The sequence below is a fragment of the Rissa tridactyla genome, chromosome 7 (assembly GCF_028500815.1).
Source record: "Rissa tridactyla isolate bRisTri1 chromosome 7, bRisTri1.patW.cur.20221130, whole genome shotgun sequence".
NCBI classification, from domain to species: Eukaryota; Metazoa; Chordata; class Aves; order Charadriiformes; family Laridae; genus Rissa; species Rissa tridactyla.
In genome coordinates, this window is record NC_071472.1 from 41,819,059 (window position 1) to 41,841,560 (window position 22,502).

The following is a 22,502-nucleotide window of genomic DNA, read 5'->3' on the forward strand; positions in this document are numbered from 1 at the left end:
CAGAAAACCTCACTTCAGGGGCCGTCGCACTACAACTGCGCCCCAGACGAATCCTGCCAAAAGAAGCAGTCTCACACCTGCTCCCCCCACCAAATACTTTTTTGACTTCTCTGGGAATTAGTACATTTTGCTAAACTAGCAGGAAACTACCCCAGCCCCACAATAACCGAAGAAAGAAGTAATTTTTTTTATCAGTTCAGCAAGCTGAGCAAGTCAGCCAGCTTAGCTGTCGCCGCACAGCCCATTTTTGATAGATATGTTTAACTCCTTTCTCACCGTGTATCTGTTTAGCTTATGGGCTTGTGAAGGCAGGCACTGTGCATGATTGCACAGTGCTTCCCACGGCACTGCTCCCCATGGCACAGCACTGCTCCCCAGCATGTTTGCCACGAGCCAAATAGATGTAGCCCCAAAATAAACTCAGACCTGAGACAGGGCTGCTGTGATTTACAGCTGTGCCCATCAGGGAAGAAACCTCTCTGCTTCTTAAACGCACTAGACATCACTAGTGGGTGACTAGTGGGTGGGTCAGTTCTCCCAGCTGCGGTGCACGAGGTTTCCAGCATCCACTGGAGCAAGACATGGCAACCAACCCCTCCTGCATCACACAACCCAGCCGCCCCATGGCCCGTCACCGCCTCAGCATCTCCGCTCGGTGAATGACACCCGTGTCTCAAACACGCAGCAGGAGCTGATGTTTCTCTGCTACTTCATCAGCCCAGACCTCCTGCCAGGAATTAAATTGAAGCACAGAAAATGCATCTTCTTCATAGGAAAAAAAAGAAAAAAAAAAAAAAAAAAGAAAGGTGGGAACCTTCCTCCCCTTCTTCCCCCATCTGATTACGCACAAAATGTTCTTCTGCTTTTAAGGGCAATTTAACACTAGTTAAACTACCGTTAATTTAAATCAAACAAGTCTGAAAGGATAGAACATGCTGCACTGCTATTAAAAACAGATGAATCTTCATTTGTTCCATCCGAGACACCACTGCCCATTTCCTAGCCAATCCTACCTGGCTGTCCAAAGACCTCGTTCTGGAATTTTTAAATTGATATTTAAGCCTACTTTGTTGGCTTTTGCAACATGGTGCGGTCCGCTTTGGTATCAGAAAGATTCAAACCTTTCCATCAAACTGTTTTTTCTTGCAAAGTATGGCAGAAAGCCAGAAAAAGGACACAGGGCCCAAACTGATTAATACCAATTAATCTGACATCAAATTCACCCCATTTCCAAGAACAAAAATAGGCGAACCTCCAGTGCTGAAGTACAAAATAGCTTAAAGAGGGAAAAAGAAAAGTTTTGCTCTTCCATGTTTTATAGACCTGTCCTCAACAGGATCCCAAGATGCCGCTACCCAAACTTTGCTGGAGATTCAGCTGATCCACAGGAACAGATGCTCCTACCCAGAAGCTCTACTGGTACCACAGCCCTGGCAGGTATAAACTGATTTTTACTCTTCCCTCTACCACCCCGATAGGAAAGGGGGTGCAAGGGCATGTAGCAATGGGACGAGGGGCAATGGTTTTAAACTAGAGCAGGGCAGGTTTAGATTAGACATGAGGAAGAAGTTCTTTACACTGAGGGTGGTGAGACACTGGCCCAGGTTGCCCAGAGAGGGGGTGGAGGCCCCATCCCTGAAGACATTCAAGGCCAGGCTTGATGAGGCTCTGAGCGACCTGATCGAGTTGAAGATGTCCCTGCTCACTGCAGGGGGGTTGGACTAGATGGCCTTTAGAGGTCCCTTCCAACCCAACACATTCTATGAGTCTATGAAAGCATGCCCACACAGATCAGAAACAGCACAGAACGCAGAGGCAGGGGGACCAGACAACCCCTACATTTACGTTTTCTCCAAGTAATACGCACCAACATTTAGTTTTACAACAGTCTGTGGCTTCTGTACAGACATCTTTGTCCCGAGCAGGATATTTGTGAGCATTTCATTAGCCAAAATGCTGATCTGCTGGAAGACTACAGCATAAAATAGCTGCTACAGATTAAGTTCAGCCTTAAATAAGACACTGGACCTGGGCAGGGAATACAACCAGCTTCAATTCCCTGCCGAGAATTATTCCTTTCCTTAAATTATTTCCCTTCAATGGCTCTTCCTCCTTGTGCAAGCCTCACCCAGGCTGATCATGGATAACTTTGTTGAGTCCCTCACAGCCGGTCAGGTCCAAGCCCAGCTCAGACCCTTGTGACAGAGCAGAAGAGGGGCTTTTCTTCAAGCCTAATGAAGGCTGCGTAGAAGCCAGTTGGTCAAGCACTCACTGACATCTTTGTTACTAGAAAGATGCCAGAGTTTGGACCCTCCCATGCTTGTTAGTTGTCAGGAAGAGGACTGCGAGACAACAGGCCCTGAGCACCTCCCAGACATGCCAGCTCTACTTCCAGACCACAAGCAGTCACCACTGGTTGGTGTTACTCCTTTGCCTGTTCTTTCCTTAAAGCACTTGCAGAAATCATGCGACATCCAGCTCTCCTGAGTTGCTCTGGTAAGTTCTCTTCTTGGGCCACTTGCTTCTACCTCAGAAAAGTCACTTCTGAGTATTTCAAAGCAACAAATGAATCCTCAATGTTCAGCAACAGAGAACAGATTTTATTTTATAGCCGGAGGAGCAAAGTCCAAAGAGAACTATTGATATTTTAGGGATAAGAAAAACCCATGAGAACTTTGAAAACAAGTAACCAAAGAGAGGCAGAACCAGCCAAAACTATGAGCTATTCTATGACTATATTCCCCAGGACCCACCCAGGACAGTGATGCAACCTCCATACTCTTGAGTATCTTTCACTTCAATACACGTACACAAAAACCAAACCCCACACAAAACAAAACAAACAAAAGCAAAGCAATCAATCAAACCGGCCAGGCTTCATATATTCTTAAACCACAGCCTGAACTCCAGACATTGCTGCTGAAAGCGTTAGCAGGTCCCAGATCAACTAATTCATAATGAGATAAACACATAAATTTCAAGGGAAGTTGCCTGAAAATCATTAGTCTTTCTGAGATTTGCTGCATTTCTGAGGTATAAATCCAAGAATAAAAACATCTATAATCCAGAGGACATCTTGGACTCTTACCTCTTCAAACGCCCCAATCGTCAATGCGCATTAAGTATATGCACTTCAGCAAGAGAATACTAATACAAAATCACATTATAGCTAATGTTCTTTACTACCCTTCAACATATTTTCTTTGATGAACTCAACTACTCCTTGCTTCAGACTATGCCAAAATAGAGAGCACCCAAACCAGGCTGTTGGTGGCACAAGCCTACTCGCACTGCGTGGAAGACCTCTGCTACTCTGAGCCTGCCTTCTGCCACCCTCCTCTAACGCACCCTTGCTTCTGGACCACAAAAGATAGCGAGAAATGATCCCTACGCACCCCTTACCACATCCCTCATGATTTTATAACCTCGCCTTCACAAGCCAAAATCCATCCAAGGGATTGAGGGACTTGATTTATCCTTACTGCGAGACTTTGTTTAGACATGTTTTATCCCTCTGCTTTTAACAATTAGCAAGACTGAATTAAGCAGGGTCTGTCACCCACCTCTAGCTTTTGTGTACTTACCTATTGCTTCAGTAGTGTTTGACATCTGCTGCCATTCTGGCGTCAAAGCCCACTCACTGCAGAGCTCTCAAGCTGTTTAAGTATGTAAATCTGCGTAAGTTGATCACACACAGACTCTGAATTCCTGAAGAGACCTGAAGGAGACGGGCCAGAGTTAATCTTGAGCGCACTTCTATGAGAAGTAAAGTAAGGATCACTCCTTGGACAATATGAAGGGATTCTTAATGTGATTTGATAGTAATTCTGCTTTAAAACATGACTTGATTCAAATGAACAAGACCTTAGGAAGAGTTCAGAGTGTAGCTTAAAAAAAAAAAAATTTAAAAAATTGATGGCAATTTTCTAACAGAGTTTCTTTTCAGCTGCCAAGGAACAATGGCTCTCAAAATCTGTGTATCTGCTGCCTCTACTTTAGGACACAGAACTGATTACTAGTGGGCCAAATTTCTTCCTGATACACAGCAGAAAAGCTCCATTCTTAAGAAATTTGCAGAGATTCACTGCTACTTCTGCAAAGAATACCGCATTAGGTATATTGATGCGCTATGAAATGCCAAGTGAAAATGCGCTACAATTGTTAAAATAAATGACCAAGTCCACACCGTATCGACTCGGTACCTTATTTGCTGCCAGTGTTTATCTGCACAAAAACACAAAACACATTCATCCCATGGGTTGTTCCATTTATTAATGAGCTTTGCATTTTTGCTCGCTCGCACAGACGTGCAAGTACTTGAGAAACGCCTTTAGTGAAGAGCAATGATTCAGTCTAGCTTAAGTGATAGATCAAGATACTCCAGCTACAGAAGTCTAGTAGATGCTATTGAAAACTCCACCTGTTATACCTCAAGTGTCTAGTTCCAACTATAGAGCTTTATGCCTGAGAGAGTTCTATAGAGCACATTGAAAATTGGCATAAGATCTCCGGTGGCAATGGTTACAGAAAACAACTCTCCTGCACTGAAGAGCTGCTCTTGCAGAGCAATATGCTACCTTCACAGCTGGATCGAGTTCACAGAAAAGTACTTAAATTTCCATTTACCTGCTGAGATACATATGGACTATATAGTTATTCTGCAGCTAAGCTCATGCAATAAGATACTCCCAACTTACCGGCACCAAAAGCTTTATTATTACAAGCAATACAAAAGCAAACACGAGAAACTTTGTTTTATCCCACAGCCATCATTCTCATTGTACATTATTTGAGACACCATTTTTAAATTATGAATTCATGAACTGCGGCAACACAAAAGATGCAACACATGACATAGGAGCACAGAGTGAGGAACTAAGATTCTGACAATAACTTATGATCAGTTATAAGAAATTTTGTAACAAATATGAAAGGTCCAGTATTGCTCCAATGCAGCGGGCTAAGTTTAAGTACAATTGTGCAAAGGGAGGCATCATTCTTTTGACATGATTAATTTTTTTTCATTAAAGTAACCATGATAGCAACCATCTGCATTTACAAACAAATTTTTTTATATAATAATTTAATAAGGATCCTGATGCTTAAAAACCTTTAGAAAATAGAATCGAATTCGAGTTACACATTTACAAGCATGAAAGGACAGAAGTGAATAAAGGATTACTCTTGTTACAAATAAGGAGTTTTAGACTGAGATTTTTAAAGATAGACTTTTCAAAATTGTCTGTTTTCAAATTAATTCAGGCCATTAGTTCTACTCTAATTTCTACGAGGCTTATCGCATGCCAAGAATTTCCTGCAAAATTCAGTTGTACAAAGTTATAAGAAACATCACACGTCATCTGACAGAAGAGATGTCTACACCGGCAAATGACTACGTTCAAATCCAGAGAGTCCTTTTTTAAAAAAAATACAATAGCTGGCCTGGCTGGGAAATCTTGACACATACAGTAGATCCTTGTCAATGGGTACTAAACACAAAAGAAACAGGGTCACGCTCTATCACCCAGAAAGGGCTGGTTTAAATCAAGAATACAAAAGGTTTCGTTTTGCAAAAATCTTAGTTACAAAATGTCAGTGATTATTACAGTTAAGTCAAAGGCAAAAATAAAGCCTACTAAATAACCCAAGGCATATTTTTCAATGCAGTATATTTATCTCTCTCCTCCATTGTATGTTCATTTATGCCAGCGTATCAGTGATCTTAGTAACTCATTTAAACGGTCAAAGCTCTCCTAAGTGCAAAACATAAATCATAGCTTCAGACCAGCGTTTACCAGAGTGTTCCGACTGCTCAAGATTCACCACATTTTAAAAGCCTTGCTCATGAGCGACTGATCTTCATTTTACAGGCAGGAGCTGAAATGACATGACACAGTCTATAAGCCAGCTGGAGGGGGCCATCCAGACTTTGCCCTGACGAATTTTCTCTGGCTTGAATTTAGAAGACGCATCATAGATTACATACTGAGTGCAAAATCTCTGGTCAGAAGCAGATTCTGCATGGTAAGCCACCGTGTTGATCGTCTGCGTCACATCACTGTCTGGTTTTGGCTGCCTAACCAGAATTTGTCCTCCTGCTGCTTTGACCAGTTCCACAAGATCACTCTTCTGGTGACAGTTGAAAGATCCCATAAAATAGAAGTAGCATCCATCAAACAACTTTGGCAGCTAAGTGGAAGGGAAAAAAAAAAAAAGTATAAATACAGGACTGCACAACTTGAGCATGCATGAAAAAAGTGGAAAGGAACAATCTGTGCCTACAAAAAAAAAATACAATTTAAAGTAACCACCAACACTGGATGCTAGAAGAGTAACTTAACGTTTAAGATCCTCAGTGCAACCAAGAGAAGTTGCTTACAAGGTAAATTCTTGCTTATGTTTAAATATTTTCCAGCACAACAGGGTTTAACTATGAGCTAGGAATATTTACAGCTGCTGTTACAATACATTTAATGAACTTCTCCAGTGTAATCCAGAAAGTAATCAGAAATTAACCCAGTTAAATATGAGTGCCCCTATATGGAAACAAGAAGCAATAAAAACATTTTTCTTTCAGCTTTCAGATAATTTCAACTAGGTTCTAAAGCTGAGCAGAGAAGACCGAAGCAGCATCACCTCCTGTCCCATATAGCTTCTTCCATGAGTGTAATACAGCACTCCCTCTGACAAGGTTATAGCAACATATCCACTAATAGAGAAAAATGACAGCTTTATGGGTGTTCGCAGTTCTTTCGATCACCTTGCACATAATCAAATTTCTGTACAAGACCACATTAAAATTTTACATCCGCTGCACCTGCACATGTGGCAAAGGGCAAAAATGCATGAATCAAAGGTCATTAAGGTAATCTGTCTCAAGCAATAAAACCCACCAGCTGTTCTCTGTTGAGCCGCCCTCTTTGTGGGCCACCTTGGATTTCATACTTCTCTTCTTGTTCTCGTGCTGCGGTTTGTAGACAGGCTCGCACCCCTACAAAAATCACAATAAGGCAAGCAAAGATTAGAGACCCCATGTTCTAACAGGGGCTTGCACTAAAATGAAAGCATTACCCACAATGCAAAAACATAGCATCAAAGCTTGTGTGCTTTAGCAGTTTGCTTTTAAACTTGAAAAAATTTAGAACAGTGGCTGAAGATGCAAGTTAGATGGAGAGACGCAGTATCACGCTAAAATCAGTGCTGTAAACACTAGGAATTAGTAGCTTTTCCTCTTACCCACTAAAGGTCAACCACTTAATGTCAAATGTCAAATTGCTGATCATTTGGAAGCTTAAAGCCAGCGTGTAGAACCAACTCTGCAGTTATGAAATGGAAGCAATTGCCTGATAAAGAGCAATTACAAAGCAAGCACAAAAGCTGTTTCTGAACAGCTATAGCCTCAAATAACAAATCAGATAGGATTTCAAGGTCTCCAAGATCAGCACAAACTGGAGATTTATGCTAGGGTTTAACAGCAGCATTCGTTTTTGTTACCACCACTGCATAATGAGATTGCCTTTTAAAGTCAACGTGGTTTTACCTTGTTTTAAGGCTAGTTATTTTTTCCAATACAGAATGCGCTGATGCTAATGTATCACTAACACCAGTTAAACGTACTACCTGACCTCACTTGGGCAAGAGAAATGGCTGTGGTCACCCATTCAAGGATGGAACATTTTGCCTGCACATACATTGCACTCATTAATAAAAATTACCCAAGAAAGAAAGTTTGCAAAGTTGATTTTGAAAACTGTTCCATGAGGATTTAGAATGTTGTCAAGGTTGTAACTTTTAAAGCACTCCTTGCACAGTGTTTCTTACTCAGGCAACTTAATCCTACTGTTTAAGTATGAAGCCCATAGTATTAAAAAAAAAAAAAAAAAAAAAAACAAAAAACAAAAAAACCCAAAAAACAAACACTACCAAAAACCAAACAACAAGCTAATGAAAAACAAAAGTAAAATGCGGGGGGTTGATCCTAAAAAAGAAGAAAGCCCAAGACCATAGTCTTGTGAAGGATCACTGGATACTTGGTACTTGGATCCCTGGAAGGTACTTGGATCCCATGGCAGCCAACAGACAGGAACATCTAATCTAGAGAGATCTCAAAAGCCAGCTGTTAGCAATTTACCACCAGCTCGTACAAACTCACAAAATGCAATGTGAATTCATGTTTTAGTTACTACAAGTCCTCCAATGCACTTACATCAAAAAAGATAAAGCTATACAGAAAACCACAACTGGCTGAATACTACGACAAGATATCTCTCCCTCCATGTTGGTTATTTGCAGTTATTCATTCCTTCAATGAAAATTAACACAAACTTATACAAAACTAGAAGGGCAACCTAGTTATGTATCTTCCGGAAAAGCAACCTACATATTCATTATGGATAACGGCAACGAATACTGATAACTTATTTTCAAAGTACTCATGACTCAAAAATAAATCTAAAAGTTGTTTCAATTTTATTTATTTTTTTTTATCATCACAACTCAACAAGACTTCCTGTGTCAATCTGCCTAACTTACACAGCTATTCTTTCCTTCCACAAAAATACAGATGTTAATGGGTGCCACTTACAATAAAGGAAAACCCGTCTCATCTAGTCTCAAGAACAGAACCGTCCATTCATTAAGAGCATGTTTTATTTCAATCTACCATAAAAAGCTCAATTTCAAGGACTTTCACCACAAAGCTGAGGCTTTTATACAATGAGCACATCACAAATTGAGCATCCAGCGCCAGCATCAGTAAATGAAGGAAATTTGACATGAAAGCAATAACAGACTGAATGAATACAAAAGACTATGACATCTTTTTGTACTGTTACTTCCCTGGGGGGAAAAAAAAAATTAATCATGAAAATGACTAACGTCAGTGGAATGTCTGTTTTAGGAGAAAACACACAATAGGTTATGTCTGTTTTACATACATATGTATGTCCATTTTACACTGCCAAGTCCTCTGAGGAATCTATAAGCCTCAAAGTTCCTTGTCACGCATAATGACAATCCTCCACGCAAGCAAGAAGAGATGCTCATCTACATGTCTCCTGTTTTCACTATAAGAACCACAAGACAAACAGGTTTCCTTGAAAAACTGGAAATATGCAAAGAGACCATTTGCCCAGCCAGCGACTGCATGATCAGCATTCTCATTCATTTGAGCTTTTCTCAGCCAGCTAGAATCAGAACTGATCTGCGTCTTAACACATTTGTGGCACAAAAGCTGTACGTTTCAGATAGGATAAAAAGCCATGACCATAAGTTCTCAGTGCCCAGGTCAGCCATGTCACCTTCTTAGAGGAACATTCCTTAATTCCTTTAGGATATTTCACTGGTATTTCACTCTTGGCTCCTATTACCTCAGGAGCCCCTGGTTCATCTCTGTAACACTTCAAGTGTGCTGCAGTGTAGTCAGCACATCTCAGAGCAACAGGCTGTGGGCCCTTACTTGCATCCCCTCCCTCTAGTTGTTGCCTGTTGTCCCACAGCTTGTCACAGGTAAGCCTGATATTGCCCTCCTCCCCGCTTAAACCCAGTTTAAAGCTCTGTCAATGAGTCCCGCTAACTCGTGAACCAAGACCACCTTCCCCGTTCAAGATAGACAAACACCATCTGAGGCCAGCAGCCTGGTGCTGTGTAGGCCATCCCATTAACAAAACACCAGTCATGGAGCCATGTATTAACAGACTGGACACGTCTGTTTCTTCCAGTGTCCCTGCCCGCAACTGGGAGGAGAGAGGAAAAAGTAACCTGTGCTCCACATTCCCTTACCAACGGTTCCAAAGCCCTGAAAGTCTCTTTTGATCCCCCTTGGACTACAGGTTGCAGCTTCATCGCCACCCACATGGCTTCATCACCACACAACTTGTTCTTTTCCCTAAAGAGAAGAGGGGGATTATTGCAACTACGCTTTAATGGCCCTCCAGTTTAATCACAGTAGTTCTTGGATCAGTTACCCACACCAGGGTGACTTGTACCAAGGCGAGTGGCATATTTCCATTTCACACAGACCAGAGCTATCTTGTAATGCCCAGTTCAAGCACGTACACGCTCATTAATAAAGCTTGCCTGACAGAAGACAACACTGGGGCGAGATCACACATGCAGAGGGGCCATGCGAGTCTCTTCCCTAGAAATATAGAACTTTAGAAGTTTAAAAGCCTCTTAGACAGGTGGTTTCACACTTGCAATTTGTAGATATAAACAAGATCATTTGCACCAGATTGTAGCAAAAACCGAGCCTGCATTAAGGCCCCTAGAAAATATTGCAGAAAAAAGGTTTTAGCTTAATACAACCGCATTTTAGCTTGATGCCACCACATTTGGCAAGGAGAATACTGCTCATTAGCAAGATCAGTAAAGCATCGCTACTTATACTGATCCTGATTACTTCACTGAACAGCTGCCCCTACCTTCTCACCTTCCGGTATATAAGGAGCAAGCAGGTTAAAAGGGTGCCCACTCTAACGGTATCGTTAATTGACCTTTGATACGACTGTAGCTATTAGTACTGGAAATAAAGAAATCGTTACTTGCAAAATTTAAGATCAGAGCCCTATAATCCTTATTCATGTAAGTCTTATTGGTTTATAATGAAACTAACTGCATCAGCAAAAACAATTTAAACAGGATGAAGTACAAAAAGAACTGGTTGCCAAGAACAAGTTGTAATCACCCGCAGATACCCAGGGGTAGCTCTCAGTAACTCAATTAGCCTTAGTGGAGTTTTGCTGGATTTGCATTAATAAAGCAAAGAGCAGGGGTTAGTCCCACAAATCTCTTAGAACAGCCAAAAGTAATTTAGAAATACACGGTAGCAACAAAGAAGATAAGACGCTACACATTCAACATCTCGTAGAGAATGCAACTGAAACTTCCTCAGCTCGCTCTGCACTAAGTTTTAAGACTTACCTGCAGATTGAGTAAAGCTTGGTGAGATTATTTTCCAAGAAAAGGAGGGAATCTGGACTGAGAGAAAACCTTAGGGGGATCTGGCATGACTAGCTTCAGTTTGTTTCCCATGAACAGTATTACTGGTCTCTGCTACAGCACAGAAAAGAAATTTTTATTCTGTGTCTTATATGCTTATAAAGTAACTTCAGAATCACACATTTTCATGGAGGTAGAGATCTTATTTGGTGAAACGAGACCGGTCTACTTTTCCAACACATGGAAATGACACAAGATACTGCAGAGACTAAAATGAATTTGCCTAAGAACAGTAATTAACAAGTTAATCCAGTTGATATTTATTAAACTTGATGGAGCAGATGCTTAGAAAGTCCTTAAACATCAATTCCCAGAAGCCAGGAGCATGTAATATGAAAATAATTACTTCACTTAAACCCCCAAGTGTCCTACCTTCTTTAAGAAACCAGCATTTGCCATTAGCCATTCCCAAGGTGCAGAAGGCAGGTTACATTCCACTGGAAGTGCTCATCCTCGCTCCCGATCCTCTCCCATGCTTTTAAATGAAAGTAGTAATATTGCCCATCCTTTGCCTCAGAATGGGCTTCCTTAATGTAAGGTTTTCTTCAAACCAAAACTGAATTAGAACAAAAGGAATCTCTAAAGATGATAAACTCAACCGCCGGATAACACAGAACAGGGGGAGCAGTGGAAACATGGTTTCCTTTTCTTCTAGACCTAATTTCAAACCAGCCCACTTCCCCGTTCTGATGACAAAGGCAAACACTAGATTGCAGCCATCCTTGCCCTCATTTTCTCCGCTGCAAAATCCCGGCAGCTTCAGTCTAAACTTGAGCTGACTTTGAAGCAAAACTGTTTCACTCCTCATTTGCAGAAGGTGCAGACACTGTGGGAGTGCAGAGGCTCAGACCCCATTGACGTGAAATGTTCCCCTCCGCTGTACACACAATACGACAAGAACATGCACGTGCACCTTAGGTATTTCTACCACCTCCCACAGAGCTGCGAGTCATTTCGTAGAAGGATGCAGCTGAAGCAAGTCCCCAACTGCAAAACAAGTGTGAAACTCCAGCGATCAAAAGTTTTGAGCTGTTTCAAGGAGGGAGGGCTTTGCTGAGTATCAGCCTGTTATCTAAAAGATGTTTATGCATGGAAGAGAGACAGCCCTAGCCTGAGAAGCAGTCAGCTCAAACAGCTCTGCATTTCCCTTGTCTAATAGCCTAAACAAGGACGGGCTATTGTTCCCAGAAATTCAGAAAGATGCTTTCGCCTTGAAATGCCAGTCAAGCAATCCTCTAGCTCTTCCAGTCAACTCCCAGTTGTTCCGAATCCTTACAGGAAAAGCAGTGTTGGTTTTGTGGTTTTTTGGGGGTTTTTTTGCATTCTTTTAAACGATCAGAGCTGAATCATTGCTGCTGCTCCAGGTAAGCAAAACAGAAGGAGGAATAAGCAATCAGATGCTTAGAATTCTGCCAGACTCTTCGCTGCAAAGACTGACACGAGCTTGTTTCAATGCATATCGTTACCGAGATCATTTTTCATTCCCTGCTTTAACAGATGACAATCAGTTTAAGAAAAAACAAGCTGAAAAGCTATTAAAGACTTCTGCTGGTTTTAATTACACTATTCTATGCTCTACAAAAAGCACAGAGGAAACACAGTGATACTTGAATCTTTGTCTCAGCCTACTTGCAGAAGGATAATGATATGCTACTTTGTGCCCTATTACCGTCCCAGAAATAATGAAGGCAATAAAATAATGAAACCAATGAAAGATATGGCCAAGGGCAAGGAGCACAGTGACAACAGTGTCTCAATTGAATTCTGTGCTGCTTTGAAAGTGAAAATATTGCTGACAGTGTATTATATATGGAAAATGTGGAACTACTGCTGGTAAGGTGAAGTTTTTCTTCTGTGAATATCTAATATTGCTCAGTGGTAACATCCTTTCATCCTAATCTTCTACCTGAAGACAAAAGGGAACCCCAAAACCCAAGATACATATTTAAATCTTGGCTCTCTAATACTTAGAGGCCTTAGATTTAGCTCAAACTCTGCTGGAAAATTCCACATTGCCTCTCTACTGATACTAATGCATGCCATATCGGTGTGTATAGACATACAGAAAGGGAAGCACCGTAGAATTATACAAGAGAAGGAAACTGCTTTTTATTTGAGAAACACATCTTGAAAGCCTGCTATAACGGAAGACTTAACATAAGAAATACACTCTCATATGAAATACTGTTTTTGCAAGCGTGCAATTTTTTTTAAAAAAGTGGTGTAATTATGTGTAGGCTATAAATATAACTTTAGAAATAACAGTCAAATGCAGCTTACCTTATAGTAAAAAAAAAAAATATTCAAATACTTCTGCATAGTCAGCATTTCATTAAGTGCTACACTGAGCTTTGTTTTTTCAAATATTTTTCAGTGAAGTTTTTGAACATAAATTTACTTCAAGTGAATGGTTTAGAACACTGACCTATAAGCAACTCCTTCAATTTATTTGCAGTGGCTTTGACAGAAGTAAGCCAGAATATGCACATACTTTTGGAAGTTTATTTGCATAACATTTAAGGAAACTTATCCAATAGAAGCCACAATAAATAAAGAGAGAAATTATGGAAAAGAAGAGACCTCTTTTTTCCTAGACAAATGTTCCATCAGCAGGAGTCCCATTATTTGTTATAACAATCTTTAACTTGTAATGACTCTGAAGAAGACTAATAACAGACTGGTGGGAACAGATGGAGTGGTGCTGTTAATTATAGGCACTTAGCTGCATCAGACCCCATGAGTTATTACTAACATTTCCCACTAGGGAGGAGAATCACTCGCTTTTAAGTAGTATGTTGCTTACTAAGCTGGGAGCATTAGCAGTCAGGATTGTACTAATCAGTACTAACAACATAAAATAAAACTCAGCTGCAAACAAAAAAAAAAAAGAAAATATTTCCTGAATAACCCCTCCACGGTTTTATTTATTTTTTCTTTTCCAATCTCTTCTAAATATAAAAGTTCTTCCACAAAGATTTAAACTTAGGTCTCACTAATTAAATCTCCCTACCACTCAGCTAAAGAAAGCTACATACCTCTACTGGCAACATTAGTTTTCTAAGCATCTGATTAGCAAGAAGATGAAATGAAGGACAACCACCCTAGCACGTATGACAGAAGGTACGCACACCTCCTGAACTGAGTGAAGCCAAGAGCCCGCAAAGGGATTCACCACAGAAAAAGATTACTCAGTCTTAAACGGGATATCGTTTCAGAGCACCTGCACGCATCCTTTCCAGTTACACGACCCAAACATTGCTTCTGGGCCTTCTGAGCTTCCTGCAGCATCCCTACCTCCAAACAGGAAACCATTTCCCTTCTGCTTATCAACAAAGTCTCTGGAGGTTATTAAATCCATCTGCTTGCTTAAGCATAAACAGTATTTCTCCATGTCACATATTCAACAAGAAGCTACTCCTATTTGTATGAATCACAGCACAAAGACAACACAATCATAGAATGGTTTGGGTTGGAAGGGACCTTAAAGACCACCCACTGCCACCCCCCTGCCCTGGGCAGGGACACCTCCCACCAGACCAGGTTGCTCCAAGCCCCGTCCAACCTGGCTGTGAACACTTCCAGGGATGGGGCAGCCACAGCTCCTCTGGGCAACCTGGGCCAGGGGCTCACCACCCTCATAGGGAAGATTTTCTTCCTAATATCTCACCTAAATCTCCCCTCTTTCAGTTTAAAACCAATCCCCTTCATCCTATCGCTACACTCCCTGATAAGGAGTCCCTCCCCACCTTTCCTGTAGGCCCCCTTTAGGTACTGGAAGGCTGCTGTAACATCTCCCTGGAGCCTTCTCTTCTCCAGGCTGAACAACCCCAACTCTCTCAGCCTGTATTCATAGCAGAGGTGCTCCAGCCCTCTCATCATCTCCGACACGCTCCAACAGATCCATATCCTGCTTATGTTGGGGGCGCCAGAGCTGGACGCAATACTCCAGGGTGGGGTCTCACCAGAGTGGAGTAGAGGGGCAGAATCACCTCCCTTGACCTGCTGGCCACAACTGTTTTCCTTTTGCAAATGCTTATAAGGCCACAAACAGGTGTAGGTGTTATAGAAAACACTTCTGAGGGGACACCAATTCAACAGACCCTTTAAAAAAAAGCCTGGAACAAGTCCACTGACTATTGGAAGCCAAATGAACACTGTGCAAAAGTTCAAGGTTCAAAGAGTCTGATGATGTGTCTTATTTGAAAAACTATGATGCATCTTTTGAAGCTTGAAGCAGTGCCTTCATAAGCATTAGCGTCTGGAAAATTTAAAGAACCCTTATATTCTGATGTTTAGTCACACAGTAGAAAACTGGCATTAAATTTGTCTGTGAGTTTTCCATGGATGATTAACTCATTTGTAGTGTACTTATTAGCTAAAAGGACTTAGCCATAAAGGTCAAGGGGAAGAAGATGGTTTTTACAACTACAATGAAAGCAGATACTAAGAAACACATTAGAATGAACAAATAAAACCCAGAATTTGGGGTGGAAGTCCACAGAACAGCTGTATAAAAAAAAAGCAGGCACTGCATAAAAACTAATTACAGATTGCATGAAGGATGACATCAAAACTAGTTTCATGCTAAGGGCACGCTATGCAAGTCATCTTTCCCTGGAAGTTACTATTTTAGTTGAAGAACACTCCAGTACGCAGGTCTTGATCACACACCGCAAGTTTCCTATCAATTTCAATGGAAGCTGCTTATAAGAAATCCAAGAATTTAATAAATTCCTTCCTCCTCTCCCAGGATATTTTCTAATCTTCCAAATCCTTCTTAATGTAGCAATGTACAAATTCACTCCCCACTGATACTTAGAGTACCTACCCAGTACCTCTAATAATGAAATGAACACATTTACCAAGGAAGGAGTAGTTGTATTTAATTAAATCTCTAGTCATTCAGGAGATTAAAAAATAAAACCCTAACACTTTATGTTGATAGTATTGATACGAGGGCAGTTGTCGAAAATTTTCTCTGGAATCCCATCTACAATTTCTGGTTACAAAGCCCAAAAAACCCCATATATTTTATACTTACATTCAAACTTGAGGACCCAACATCCAGTCAGAACAGCCATCATACATTTGACAGTACTTGGCATGGGAGCATCAGGGATAACAAGATGAGTTACTAGGAGAAAGATTACATCGGTAGAAGTAAAAGCACGTAAAAATCAAGAGCCATGCCTGGCTGAAAAGCAATCAATCACCATTTAAATAATAAACAGACTATAATAATTTATGAACCACTCTTTCCAGCACAAGTATGTGATTTTTGAGACTAACATACGAGTAAGTAGAAGCGCTATTAGAAGTTTTGTGGGTTTCAACATATACTTGCTGTGAAAAAGGGAAGCCATGCTTTTATAGTTCTAAGCTAACACATAACTCTTCAAAGGAGGTTCTGGTTTACAGGATAGTACTTTTTTTTCCCAGTCCTTTTAAAGTTATATTTAACTCTGACAGGAATCCTACTATGGAATCTCACTGCTTTAACACAAAGCTAACACAACTCAACTCATAATTCTGGAGTATTAATCAGGGTGTGAAAGATGGTAGGGGAAAATTACCTTAGCATTTCTTTTACAAGCAGGAGAAGCATCACTCCAAAGAAAAACTAATAGGAGGGATTAAGACAATGTTACCCCCCCCTCAAAAAGGAACAAAAAAAAAAAAGATCCTCAAGCCACATAATTTGGCCCCATCCTCTTAATGAAGAACAAAATTTGAAGGAAGGTAACACGTGAGAAAAAAAAATTGTCAACTTGTAGTCAGTGACATGTTCTTTCTAAAGGCAGCATCTGCCCAAGACTCACTTCTGCAAGACAAAAACCTTACAGGATGTCTCATATGAGCAGAGATCTCGGTAAAAGTTGGTAAAAGAAGCGTAAAGAGAAGAGGTCTTCAAGCAGAACTTATGGATTTTAAATAACAGATAATACCATGTCAAACTGTGGCTCCCCCAGAAGTCTCCTGCCTCACTAACGAGGCAGGCTTTATATGCATTTACATGCAACACAAGACATCATTGTTCTACTACTGCTATAATTCGGGGATTTCAGAAACTGCACTTATTAGGAACGACAAAAAAACAACCCTGCTGCAGCTTGTATCTTAAAGGATAAAGTGCAGAACTGTAGTTACTCATGTTTAGACATAGACATTTCAAGAAGACTGCATACCTCTGCTGTTAAATTCTGTACACCTTTGAGCCTTCAGAACTGTTGCTAGTTTGATCAGCGACTTCTGTTGCTTGGAACTAAGATTGCTTCCCAGCAGAACAAGGGGTCCGTCTGTTTGCTGACTAGGGCTTAGTGCCTGCATGAACAGAAAGTCCTACAGTAAGCTGAATGTTTGGGAACATAAAGAAAGCAACTAACTTGACAGATTTATTTAATAAAGAATAAGCATTTTGAAAAACAATTCATGGCAAACTTAGTGGGCAGGGTCCATAAATAAATCTCTCTATAAAAAAACAGCTCTAGAGGAAAAAAGCTTAACATTAGAGGTACTTCATTTAGCTTAAGCAAGGTACCAAAACAGTTGTGCATCAATTTTTTTCTTCCTTGCTTTTATTTTTTTTTTTTTTTAAGACATTGGTATGCACACATTTAGCTGGTGGAACATAGTATAAACAGCCTTGCTGACTGCGGTGTTGAAGGAGAACCAAATTTCCCGATGAAGCAGTAAAGCCTCCTACTTGTAGTGAAGTATGACCAACAGATATGCTACATAATTAAACACCTGCATTTCCTTTTACTAAAACAGTCCCTAATCCATTGCCCTGTAAGTAATGAATGCTTAAGGGGTTTTTTTTATGCAGATACTACTAAGGCAAAGTAAGAGGAGCTGCTTGCTCAAGTTTTATGCTGACAAAGATGCGGTACTTCAGCTCCTGGGTCTTCATAAGTATTCCCAGATTCCACATGGATCAAGTCATTCGTAGGTGCTGGTAACCATCCGCTGGCACACACTCATCCCAACGCAAATACAAATGCTGAGTGTTTTGTTTGAGACAGAAAAGCTGCATCTTACATTTGCTACAGGTGGGAGGAACGGTCATATCCTTGCCGATTTAGCTCCAACAGTTTACTTTTGCCCAATGGGTATCTTATTACCTCAGTGAGGAGGGATCACAACAAGCTGTATACCCTGGAGCAGAACAGGACTACTTGTATCAGCCAGGTGAGTTTAATCACCATTCATTAGGAAGCACAAAGCATTTCATAATGCAGTAACTCGTTAAGTCTGAATAACCTGATTTTGGTCACAAATCCTGAGAAATCTTTGGCAAAAAGAGGGGTTAAACAAAAACAAAACCCCCAAAACAATCTTCGAAAAGCTGTTCTCAACTGCTCTCAACATCTTCACTGTTGGACAAAGGACAATACTGGAACAGCCTTTTAAAGGCACACAAAAAGCACCTGGAGTAAAGACTGCTGCTGCTTTCAGCCAGTTCGGCAAGTAGAACAAATTTAAATACACAGAAAACAACAACAATAGCATGTTCAATCAACAATACTTCAAGAATAACACAGTGCTCATTCTCCTAGAATGAAGCCACATTACAAGAAGCATTCTTTGTTTTCCCAGATAAAGCTATGATAACACAGAATACCATAGCCTGTAAGCGTCCCGCATACACTCTAGAAATATTGTCCAAGTTAACATCCCAACCTATTTAAAGTCTCCCTGTTAAGGCAGGTGATGTTCTGTACTTAGGTCCAAGCCTTCAATATTTACAGGATAAAATTATGGTTTTTTTAAAAAGCAAACCAAAACAAAAGCCACACACGCTTACCTCACAGGGCTGGTTAAGTGAAAATGATTCATTCTTCACTGGTAACATTAGCACAGACTTCATCTTTTCGCTTTCTGCATAGTCCACAGGCCGCAGACCGAATATATTACTGGCAAAACAAGTACAGATGGGTTTAAGTAAATAAAATGTGACTTGATTCTTAACTAACTGGGCACATTAGCTGGGTAGCTTTCCCTCCCAGTTTCTTATTAATATGTAATTTCAGCTAAAAACCACAAAGCTTCAAGTAAGAACTGCATCCAAGACAGATGGATACTGAATTACAAGCTGCTGCATTCAGCTGAGGAGTAAGGGATGTTCAGAGCAGTGTGTTCAGTTAAATAAACCACAGTCCTTGTTAAAGCTGTTTCCAGAGACACTTTGTTATCATTTGCAAGAGCCAGAAATTTCAGCTTTAAACTTTCATTGCAGTCCTATAACCAAGAAAAATGTATTTTTGGCTTACCCATTTGCCATAAAAGCCATGTCAGAAGATTCTATGATCTGTGTTAAACATTGGAGCTTGATGTGGTTGTGCTTTTATGGGAAAAGCTACCTGCTTCCTACTGGGGAACTGTGACTCCCTCGCACTTCCAAAATTTGAGCATGCATCTCATTTTCCCCTCAGTGTGCTGTTCCACAGCGCACGTTACAGCCAATTCATTCAAATTTTAGTTGGTTGCCAATTTTGTTGAACACTATTCATCCTTTGTGGCACCTCATGGTTATTAGATATGCTTCAAGACCCATTTCCTCCCTCATTCTTTTGGCATTACTCAGACAGATATGATTTGCTATAAACACAGCATCAAGCACAGCCATGGCTTCTATCTCTTCTTCACACAACTTTGCAGCTGCAGGACAGGAGTGAGCAGAGGAAAGCTTGAAACTGCAGAACAGGTATAATTGCCATTAACAAACACGATCCTCTGACAGTACTTTTTGGGAAATATTCTGCTTGCTTTGCCCTTTGCGAAAATAATGGTGATTCCAGCTGATCCTCTTCTCCCCACCTCATGTAGCTCTGGCTCTCAAAAGGCATAATAAGAGCTCGTTAGAAAGGGGAAGCTTGTCACCGAGAACATAGCCCTGACTCAGTATCTGAAATCCAGCAAGCTTAGTCATCAAACAATGAAACATTTAAAGGGGTCAAAAAATCTCTGCATCTTCCAAGCGCTGTGTCTTTCTTAGCCGCACACTGCTGTGCAGAGTAGGAATCTAGGAAGATCTACAGGGAATTCCACATACGACCATAACCCAATCCAGCCCAAAGAGAACCTCCAATCATTAAGTCTTCACTCTGACTTAATGGGGGGGGGCTTTGACCAGTACCAAGCTGAAGGATGCATCTGCCCTTAGCACCTCTCCCGGCTCCCGACAGAGCTCTGCTCACTAACACAGCTTCCCGGGAAAACAACAATCCACAAAAGTCCCACACAGAAGATTCTGGGATGGTATTTTTACAATTGCTAATTTTACAGTATCACCAACCCCAAGCTCTTCTGTGTTACTAATGAGCACAGAACTAGTATAACACAAATTCTGCCGACTAAAAGAGAATTGGTTAAATCTCAGCCCAGCCCTGGGAGTTGTAGCCCATTAAATATTGTCATGCTGTTCCTGCTTTGTCATGCACCATCAGGGTAGCTTTGCCCTTTCTTTAAATAAGGGCCATATTTGACTCAAACTGCTGCAGGGCAGAGTTCCTTTAAACAATGCATCCAGAGAGGGGCGGGGAAAATAAAATAAAAATATTAGCACATAGACTAAAATCACCTTTAGACTAGATGGCTGACCTTTCACTGTGAACTAAGCAGGGGGAGGAAATCACTGCGCATCAGTAGCAGAGGTTTGGGAGTGTCTCCCCCCTGTAAGTCACAGTAAGATCCTTGACTGTTGGAAAAAAAAAAAAACAAACCAAAAACTCACGAATGTTTACCATAGATAAACATATAGGCCATCACAGTTAAATACAGAACATTTTTTGCCAATTAAACTGTAAAAATAAAAGCTCCAGCTACTCCCTGTGTATTCACTTAAAATTTTTTTCTGCATTTTTAAGATCATTTCAGTTGCCTCTTACCAGTGTATTGCAAAATGCTATCCTGTCATTATGCAGCACTGAAGAATTAATGGCTATTCGTAAGATGTTAAAGTTGGCATCATTGAAGTAAAATCTGACAAACTTGGGAGCTGAGGTCTGAAAACAGGAACACCAGCCCAAGGCATGGTTTTAAGAGTTTTGAAAATTTGCAACAAAGCAGCTTGCTGAGCTTTAAGAAAGTGAGAAAAAGTAGATGAAACAGGAGAAAAGAGGGTTTACAAAATAAAAACTAAGAGAAGGAACACATCCTAACGACAGATTTCAAGTATGGTACTGCTGTAATTTACACATCCTTGCCAAAGAAAAAGGATGAAAACCAGATTTGTTCTTTTTTAGTTAAGCACCCACTAACCATCCCAAAAGTAAGTAATCATGATCAGAAAGAGACCTTGCCCAGTCTTTGTTGAGCTGGTACACTTGGCAGTGCAGTTATTTGAGGAACCATTTTTAATATATTAGGAATGTGTATTATTTTTAACCTTATGGTCAACATCAAGGACCAGATCTATGCAGACACAAGAACACCTGTAACGCACAAGAACAGGAAACAGAAGTTTATGGCAAACACGCGTGCTCAAATCTGTCTTTACTCAGCCAAGCTGAACGAGCGAAATCCTCCACCTTGTTCAGAGTAAAAAATGAATTTTGATCCCATTTGCAAAACAAAATCAAGCGAGACATGCACATTAGGTCCACCCTAATATACAAATGGAACATTTTTAGAAATATCAATAACTCTCTGTGCTCCTACTACAGGTCTGGGTTTGTGGAGAATGGGTCCAGCATACATGACTGCTTAACAGGACAAGTTCCACACTCAGATGGAAGACACAATTGTTTCTACAAGAGAGAAATAAGTGTCTCTGGTGCTTCAGCTAGAATATAAGGTCTTCTAAGGCATATTTCTCTCTACCAGAATGCAAGTGGAGCTTTTTGCACGTTGTTTCAAGCATTCAAGAGTCAGATGTACCCTTTGATGCAAGCGGTCTCCTATTAGTCAGTCATCAAGGTACCAAGTAGTCAGTAGAGGGCTCTTACAGCTCGAACAAATTCCAATCAAAGAGCAGGATGTCTGTGCTGAGAACAAAGGCGAGACCAATGAAGAGCAACTTAATGTAATCTGCTGAGTAGGACTTTACATGAGATGACAGATGATATCTTAAGGACAGACAGATCAAAGAACTTCTTATGAAAAGCTTTAGAAATTGGATTTAGTTTACGGTGCGACATTGCTGAAGTCTTAGGTATGAAAACAACAGAAGTTATTGCTGTAGTCAAAAAGAAACTTAACACTTACCTTCTAAATGTTTCAGAAACTTTCAGGAAATAAGCAACCAGTGGCACAAACAGGGAGACACATCCTTGTCAATTCTTGAGAAGTCCCAAACTTTCACAGCTTTTGATACAAGCAAACAATGGCTATATAATATTTTGTAATCAGGAGTTTTAAGCCACTCCGTTTTGACACCAGAAGTTATTGGCTGTTCCACAGCCGAGTATAAACCAAGTTTTACCCCAGCCCTGCAAAAAGAGTTCGGTATTGAACGGAAGCCCTGCAACCATGTCCCAGAGCAGTACTGTATTTCCCACATGGAA

At 40.7% G+C, this 22,502-nt stretch overlaps 1 protein-coding gene across 3 annotated transcripts in view; it reads right to left on the reverse strand.

Annotated features, from left to right (window-relative positions):
- Positions 1-4,313: 4,313 nt before the first annotated feature.
- The window catches only part of BARD1 (BRCA1 associated RING domain 1), a 44,354-nt gene continuing 26,165 nt past the window's right edge, over positions 4,314-22,502 (reverse strand). For all 3 annotated transcript variants that reach the window (XM_054210083.1, XM_054210082.1, XM_054210084.1), the window contains 5 exons: positions 18,803-18,911; positions 17,184-17,319; positions 16,040-16,132; positions 6,894-6,991; positions 4,314-6,189 (listed from right to left, as the gene is read on the reverse strand). In XM_054210083.1, the coding sequence (XP_054066058.1) occupies positions 5,860-6,189; positions 6,894-6,991; positions 16,040-16,132; positions 17,184-17,319; positions 18,803-18,911 (766 nt within the window). In that variant the 3' untranslated portion in view covers positions 4,314-5,859. The remainder of the gene's footprint in view (positions 6,190-6,893; positions 6,992-16,039; positions 16,133-17,183; positions 17,320-18,802; positions 18,912-22,502) is intronic.